Consider the following 8312-nt stretch of genomic DNA (forward strand, 5'->3'; position numbering starts at 1 on the left):
TCAAAAAAAAAAAAAAAAAAAAAAAAAAGAAAAAGAAAGCAAGCAAGCAAGAAAAAGAGAAATGCTATTATTATTACAATATTCCAATGACCCCTTCTCCATGGTTGGTTGTATAAGGCCAGAGAGATGCACCTCACCCTGAAGGGCTAACCTTCTTATGGTGAAAAATTCCTGATGGCCCCTGTATCGGGTACTAGGGGCTGACACTGGCTCTTAGAGAAGGAAATACATGTGTGTTGGACTGTAACGGGGATGGAGAACATGTGAGCCTTACCTGATGACATCGTTCACATTGGTAAGGCTTTTCGCCACTATGTACACGCTTGTGGCGTTCCAGGTGGTACTTCTGAATGAAGCGCATATCACATATATCACACTCAAATGGCTTCTCACCTGGCCCAGGTGGAGAAAGAAGTAAATGTCAAGTGGTGTAAATGGTAGGAGTCACATTCCAGTTATTTCCCCAGAACCTGTAACTCTCAGCTACATGCAGACATCTAAGCTACCATCAGTGGGGAGGGGTCCCCAGAGGTGCTGTAGTCAGTTATACCAGGTAAGACCCATGCAATCTCTCTACCTGGTTCACTGTGGTCTTCCTCCATTCCTAATACTTCCCTTTAAAAAACTCAACTACAACTACACGCACACACAGAATACAAGTTTTGATGTATCTCTCCCTCTGAATACAAGCAAGAGACTTACCAGTGTGAATAAGGATGTGCCTCTTGAGGTGGTAACTGCTCCTAAAGGCTCCAAAGCAGTGTTCACAAATAAAATTTTTGGGTATCTTTACTTGAAAAGAACCGTTTTGTTCCACTACCACCACCTGAGGGCAACAATCAAGCATGTCATACGGCTATCCCTCTGCTGGGAAAGACCATTTGACTCTGGGTCCATTTCCAGCTGCAGGACAATGGTGCTGTCACCTCCATATTCCTGAGGCTGTCCAACAGTGCTGTCACCTCCCACACTTCTTAGAGCTAAGAGACTCTGTGGAGTAGAGCAACTGCCTGCCTCGTCAAACTCAACACTCTGAGCAGGACCTGGGATGGCGTCTGCCTTCCCCCCTACCTCAGGATCACGAGCCCTCATGCTCCCCAACCTACACCACATATGCTCCATCTGGGGCAGAGATCAGCTACTGAAGTGGTCTTTAAATGAAATCAAGGGACACACTCACTGGCTATGAAGAACCAAAGTGAGCAGGGAAAATTCTGGGTTGAGTTATGGGACAAAAGAGGACAATTACTCCACTACCAAACAGCACCAGTTTGAAGGATAACCCCATTACCTGCCTTTTTAACAGTCTTTTTTGAGTGAGAGGCCTCAGCCAAGCTGTCATCATCTTTGCGGCTCCGAGACTTATCGCTGTCTTTTCGGTGGCCCTTTGAAGACAAATCAAACCTAAACTCACAGTCTATCTCAGCATGTAAGACGAGAGACCAAATGCTATTTTCAGACAAACATCCTTTAAGTTACAGTAAACCACTGGCCCCAAAGGTTCTGAGAAAGTACACATCTATTTCCTCTCCACATACCCTGTCATAAGGGGTTGCAGGTACAGAGAGACTTTCCCTAGCTCTCTAAAATACCCCATTCATTCCTTCCCCAGCTGGATCCCCTTTCCTCATGTTCCTACACGGAAGCACTGAGGAATCAAAGCTTTGTGTCTCCTGACAAGACAGCTCGGGCCGCCCGACCCCCAGGTGCCACATTGGACTCAAGCGCTGTACCTGACTCGAGCACCTCAGCACATCAGGGCTACCTGCCCTCTCGCCATTCTCGGCCTGCTTGCTGGCAATCTGGCTCAGCATCATCTTCTTGCTGGCTGCAGTAGGAACCAAACTCACACCTGCTAGGCCTTCACAAGCCAGGAGACTTGCCTAAGTTGAAAGGAGATGAGGTGTCAGGTCACCTGGCAGGGCAAAAACAGGCTGCCATCCTCTATAGAACTACCTCATATGCCCAGCTACACACAACTGCTTCTCTTTAGGGAAATGTCCCTCCTCAGTGTGAAACCTCTGCTTCCTTTAAGAGTCCTCCTTAACTCCTCTCACCAGGAACCAGTTGCGTATTTTGTCATCCCCCTGCATTTTAAGATAGATTAAGTGAATAACCAAGTATCAACAGTTTTGTCATTAGCAAGGTGCTGCGCAAAGTATGCGTGTGTATGTCCCTATATATCACTTCAAAGGCACTTCTTCATTATTTTTTAAAATTTGCTATAGGGCTTGTGCACTTGCCAGAGAGACACAGGAGAAGGGGTGGGGGAACACCCACCTGGGGGGATGGTCATGCCATAATCCCTTCTCCTCCATTCTCCTTTTGGGACTTGAGCACACATACACATGCACCGGCATGAATTTCAAGCCACCAGGTCTGAGACTCAAACCACAGTCGGCCATGTGGGAGTCCAGCACCTCAACCACTACACCACCTGCTGGCCCCAACACGCACAATTTTTTGATCATTTACCTCTTCGTGGTGGCTATATTCTTTCACAGTGCAAACTGCATTTGTTTTAGGAAAATAGGGGGTCTTTCCTTTCCTTGGTCAGACTTTTTCCTTATTTATTTATTTATTTATTTATTTATTTATTTTTTGAGAGTTTTTTTGCTATAGGGTGGGTGTGCTCGCCAGAAAGAGAGAGAAACAGAGAGACAGAAAGTTAGAAATAACCCCTCCCCCTCGCCACAATCCCTTCTCCTCTATTCTCCTCTCGGGATCTTGGGCACACACACACACACACACACACACACACACACGTCAGGCATGAGTTTTAAGCTTCCAGATCTGGGACTTAAACCGCAGTTAACCACATGGCAGTCCAGTGACATAACCATTACCCTATCTGCTGGTCCCTATTAAAGAAATTTTAACAAATGGTATTTGCTCATGTTTTAAGTTGATATAAAGAGAACACTCTAGTTTTTGAGTTTTTAAAATGAAAAGATGTATGAAAATGAGATCATTACTTTGTTTTACTAAGAGTTTTGTTTACTTTAAGAAAACATTAGGATACAAATCTATAAACTTTGATTTTCTTTTCATTTCTCCCCAGGGGATACACAAATAACACTTCAAATTTATTATGGTTTTACATTCATCCATGTAATGAATATATAACATTGCTCAGCTCCTATGTCATTAACAAGCACACTATTATATTACTGTATTTATGTCAACCTTACAATGAAAGAACATGACAAAATTCTGGAAACCAAAAGGTTAACTCTGAGGAACACAAATGCATAAACAAGTTTGCATTCACAAGAACAATTCTGTGTTATCATTTCCAATGTTTTCTCTTTCTCTGGTTCTTCTTATTCCAAATGATACAGTCTCAACATAATAATCTTCATAAAGCACCTCAATAATCATATTAAGATTAAGGAAAATAAGTATGAAACATTCTATTTATGCCTAGTGATAGTGAGCAGGAAATGGGCGGGAGAATTTTTGTGACAGTTTATATTCCAACAAATAATCACATTTTATCCTCTTAATAGGTTTAAAATGTACTCCCAAAGCAGATTATACATTTTATGCATTTAATTATAATCATACTTTCCCCTTATCTGATGTGAATATCTTCAATTTAAATATAAGTTTAATTGATGCCTATCATTTAATAATCATACTATGATCCAGGGCAATTACAACAATTCCTTCTTATAAAACTACAGTTGTTAGAGAAATGTCGAGGAGGAAAATGTTTAAATCCTGACATAAAAATGTCTGTGATAAAACCAGGAGCTTTGAATTTCATGGTCCTTTAATATTGCCTTTGAAGTAATGAAAAAGCCATTTTCCACCACTTGCTTCAAGGACTCCACTAATAACATCTTCCACAAAGGACCGATCTTTTTTAAGGCAGGATATTGTGACGTTATTCTAAAGCATTTAAAATTATATAACAAACTTTTACTGGAATCTTGCAGTCTACCTTTTTTATTCTCCCTAATGAAATACTTGTTAAACAGGTTACTTTATCTTAACCTTATGGAAATGACTATGACAGAGTATCTGTTATTTAATTCAGTTCCAGAAATAAAGGATAACAAGTTGGGGGGGGGGGGTGAGGAGGAAGGACATCATAAATAATCTAAAGAACTAGGAAAAAGGCTCTTCCTTTGGTCTTGGCTCCAAGCTCAACTTAAGTCATAGAAAAATTGTGATCTGATAGCCTTGTACTAGTCCCTGGTAGACACGCCTACCTCCACACAAACCTCCCCTTTGGTATGACTGGCTGCCCACTTAGAAAGGACCGGGCTGGCAAGAGAATCATCAGGTCTTGAACGGGTAGATGGCACCAGCGGGGATCCTTGTGGAAGTCTCTGTGTTAAGTTCTACAGCTGTCTCTGTATGCCCTGAAAAAAGTCAGTCACACCAAGAAATAGAATTTCAGAAACTCCTGAAATAAGGCTGTCTAATTAAAAGATGGTTAAGATGAAGTTCCCCAGGAGCACAGAAATCCAAGGAGGAAATTAGTTTCTATTTTCACTTCATGTGGGATCTCTGACTAGGAAACTGCAAAGGGTAATTATGCAAAATGCACAGGAGAATGTCAGAGACTGTCTGGATTGAGTGAAAGGGGATTTGTGGTAAGAACCCCCGGGCACTGGTTTTGTGCAGCTCAATTTTCCTGAGAGGATTGGGTACTAGAAAGGGAAATAATTCTAAGAGTGACCAGTGAGGAATGAGAGGAAAACTCTACTAATCAGGGCTAAAAGATAAAGTGAAGGAATGAAAGAACTACGTAAAAATCAGTTGCTCAGAGAGACTTTCCTAGCACAAAGGCAGAGGGTGTTACTGTTCCCCTTCATCTCAGTTCTCCACTTGGTCCCCTTCTTTCCATAGGAATGACAATAACACCCAGCTTAGGACTGTTACTGGGACTTCAGAACTGTGCTCATCACCCCACAGAGAGGCAGAGAGAGACAGTGAGAGGGAAAGTGAGAAATCCCCCCTGCCCAACCAGGGTAGATTTCCACGCCATATCCCTTCTCCTCCATTCTCCTTCTGGGATTTTGGGCATACACACACGCACATCTGGTATGTGTTTGAAGCTGCCAGATATAGGATTCAAAGCTCGTTTGGCCATATGCGAGTCCAGTGCTCTAACTACCACGCCATCCATTGGCCTCAGATTAGCTAGACTTATAACTTGATTCTATCTACTTATAAGTACTAATGGTCACTGCCTCTTAGAAAGAATATGCAAATGAAGAAGCATAGTATTTGTTTCAGAAAAAGTGTTAGAGAACAGTTGCCCTATGCATTTTATGGCACCGTTTTATTGGAATCATTATGCTCCATAAGACTTGCTGGGTCAGACCATGCGATATGCTATAACACTGACTCTTGTGTTCTACACACAACCACGACTAGGTCATCCTAGGAGCAAAATCTCCAGTGAAAAGATGATTCAAATCTCTTCAAGGTAAGGGTGATTTTATTTGTCATTCTCTTCTGCTGAAATTAGAGTTGATTCCTTCTTGTTGTCTTTATTTCATTAGCTAAAATATATTTCTACCTATAAAATATGTTTGATGTTCCCTATTGGGAATGAAAAAGAGGCTTCATTTGAGTTAGCAGGTGGGATCATATAAAAGGCAAGATGGCCAGTTTATTTCATAGAACACAAAATCATAAAAATTTAGGGTTGAAATGCACCCTAGAGAGCATCTAAAAAGTGTAAAAAGAAGCCATCTAGGTTATTTGCTTAGTGAATTAAAAATGTGGTCACTAATGTAGCTTCATGGCTAAGAGGATAGACACTATTTCCGCAACAGGCACCAAATTGGTAATCTTAGATCATGACTTGTGGTTAAATTATAACCAGAATTAGAATAATCTCATAACTGTAGGTAGTCTACACAGGAAAATAAGAAGAATCTAATCTTAGTACCAATCACCGTATTTTAATATAAAAAGGAGAGATTCTTAAAATAACTAGTTTTTTAAGTTAAATAACTTGTTTGACTTGAATTATAGTCAGAATATCTTTTTTTTTTTATTTTTGCCATAGGACATGTGTGCTCTTTGGAGAGAGACAGAGAGAGAATGTGAGACATCATCACCCAGGGAGGATGGCCACATTGCAATTCTTTCTCCTCCATTCTCCTCTTGGGATCATGGGCACACATGTACATATGCCTGGTGTGATTTTGAAGCCACCAGGTTCAGGACTCCAACCACAGTGGGCTATGTGGGAGTGTAGCACCTTAACCACCATACCACCTGCTATCCCCAAGATATCACTTTAAAAAAAATGAGACTATGTATAGTACTAAGGCTAATACTCAGTATCCCCCAACGCTTTTCCTATATCAAAAGGATGTGCATATATATATATATATATGTGTGTGTGTGTGATATATATATATATATATATACATATATATATATATATAAAACTGTTTTACTTTAAGAACAGGGAGAATATAGATGGAAGAGAAAGCCCAAGTTTACCTCTGTAATACTTGATGATTGAAGTAAAATTCTTGTTTTGCTGTAATTGGCTAAGTTTTCATGACAGGACTCTAAATGGCTGTTGGAGAGATTACAGGGACCTCCATAAACATTTTAACCAAGACACATGATGCACAGTTTAGAAAACACAGTACATATATTCTTTTTTTTTTTTTTTTTGAGAGGTTTTCGCTATAGGGCGCATGCGCTCGCCAGACAGACACAGAGAGACAGAGAGACAGAAAGCGAGAAATCATCCCCTCACCCCCCTGGGGGGGATGGTCATACTGCATCCCTTCTCCTACATTCTCCTCTTGGGATCTTGGGCACATACGCACGTGCACCTGACGTGAGTTTTAAGCCACTGGGTCCGGGACGTGAACCGCGGTCGACTACGTGGGAGTCCAGCGACATAGCCATTACACCAACTGCTGGTCCCCTTATATTCTTTATATAGTGATGGTACTTCTGTATTCCAAAAAAGAAAATGTGGATAGTTGGTTGCCTTTCAAATGCTTTTGGACACAGGGTTTTGAATGAAGGGGACAACTAATTAATTTGGCAATAACTATAACTGAGGGCAACAAGGACATAAAAGTCTAGACAAAATAACAACTTAAAGTATGTAAAAAAAAATTATAGCCTCAACTGAGGTTCCGTCTGCATCATCTATACAGCATTTCACACTCACTAACCCTGAATTTTTCCACAGGGGTGAGTGGAAAGTTACATTTAGTAAAGCAAATAGGAGCTGTCTGGCTAGATCCTCAAACAACAATAAAAAATTTAGAGGTAATGTCTTGATGTGACATCCTGAAAGCTGGCTCTATATTTGTAGGTGATTTATAGCTCTTACTTTAATAAATTTCCAACCTTCTTTTTCTGGCACATTCTGTAGAGAATATTCCAATATACAGACTACCAGGGGAAAATAATCTGCCTCTGGATTAAATAATAATAAAAACGATTAAGTATTAGTGTATATCTCCAAGCCTAAAAATCCTCATTGCCTACTTTTTGCTGAAGTAAACTTACCATAACTTAAGATCTTGCTAGGATTTGTTTTGCTGAGTTACAGTAAAATAGGAAGTAGACTTTCGAGTATTGAACAGGAAGACGTAAATACAGTCTCCAAATGCAAATCACAGGAGCACTGGAATTCAGAAGTAAAGGAGGAAAACCCATAGACTACACACTTCTGGGAGGTTTTTGTGGCTTGCAATATGGGCTGTGAGAATACCTAAGCCTAGGCAGGGCCTAATCTGTTTTCTTTCACCTTATAGCTTTAGTGACTCTTCGGGGAAGTAGGTCAAATAACCGGCACTCCATCGACCCAGAAGCCCAGTATGTCCCTGCAGTGATCTAAGGGGAGCACTTCCCTTGCAAGAAGCAGGGAGGTCCCATGTTGCTCCATCAGCATTTTAATTCATGTACTTTTATTACAGTTTATTTATTCCATGAGCATGAGAGAGAGAGAACACCCAATGGTTTCTCAACATCACAATCCACTCCTAGTTCTATCCAGCTCCAGATCATGGGCACTTGTGTGCCTTCAGTACTCAGGGAGCTCTCTGAACGTGATCCCCGAACCCTCCTACATGGGTCGGTTTTGCAGAGCTTTTACTGTGCCATTGTCTGGCCAACTCATGTACTTTTCTTGAGATCCACTGTCAAGAATTCTCAGTAAGCAAGGCCATCTGATGGCAGATGATAGGAACTGTCAGACCATTTGAAGAATTCTCTTTGATGGATATCAGAGGAGGCTTTCCTTCAGAGCCAGTTTTTCAGTGTCCTGGAGTCAGAAAGCACATGCTGGTGTAACTTTTGACACCCAGAGA

At 41.0% G+C, this 8312-nt stretch overlaps 1 protein-coding gene and 1 long non-coding RNA gene across 3 annotated transcripts in view; both read right to left on the reverse strand.

The window, feature by feature from the left end:
* The window catches only part of LOC102478193 (uncharacterized), a 44418-nt gene that overhangs the window by 11027 nt on the left and 25079 nt on the right, over positions 1-8312 (reverse strand). The window contains exons 2-3 of one of the 2 annotated variants that reach the window (XR_003550477.1): positions 6475-6553; positions 4218-4370 (exon numbers count right to left, since the gene is read on the reverse strand). This is a non-coding gene — a long non-coding RNA (uncharacterized LOC102478193). Of the gene's footprint in view, positions 1-4084; positions 4371-6474; positions 6554-8312 lie in introns of those variants that run through there. The other variant, XR_003550476.1, reaches the window with a different exon arrangement.
* Positions 45-2231, reverse strand: LOC102480864 (zinc finger protein 740). The gene is made up of 4 exons (XM_014590301.2): positions 1734-2231; positions 1296-1385; positions 703-826; positions 45-393 (listed from the first exon to the last, which is right to left on the reverse strand). The coding sequence occupies exons 1-4, from the start codon at positions 1815-1817 to the stop codon at positions 194-196; spliced, it is 498 nt and encodes a 165-aa protein (XP_014445787.1). The 5' UTR covers positions 1818-2231; the 3' UTR covers positions 45-193.

The sequence above is a fragment of the Tupaia chinensis genome, unplaced genomic scaffold (assembly GCF_000334495.1).
Source record: "Tupaia chinensis unplaced genomic scaffold, TupChi_1.0 Scaffold000427_1, whole genome shotgun sequence".
NCBI lineage: Eukaryota > Metazoa > Chordata > Mammalia > Scandentia > Tupaiidae > Tupaia > Tupaia belangeri.

What these genes read in the sequence shown, in the direction of transcription:
- LOC102480864 (XM_014590301.2), bottom strand. Translation starts at nt 1,817, where the DNA reads ATGATGCTGAGCCAGATTGCCAGCAAGCAGGCCGAGAATGGCGAGAGG. An exon ending in TGCTGAGGTGCTCGAGTCAG is followed by an intron (nt 1,386 to 1,733) that starts GTACAGCGCTTG and finishes TTGTCTTCAAAG; the next exon opens with GGCCACCGAAAAGACAGCGA. An exon ending in GCACATCCTTATTCACACTG is followed by an intron (nt 394 to 702) that starts GTAAGTCTCTTG and finishes CACCTGGGCCAG; the next exon opens with GTGAGAAGCCATTTGAGTGT.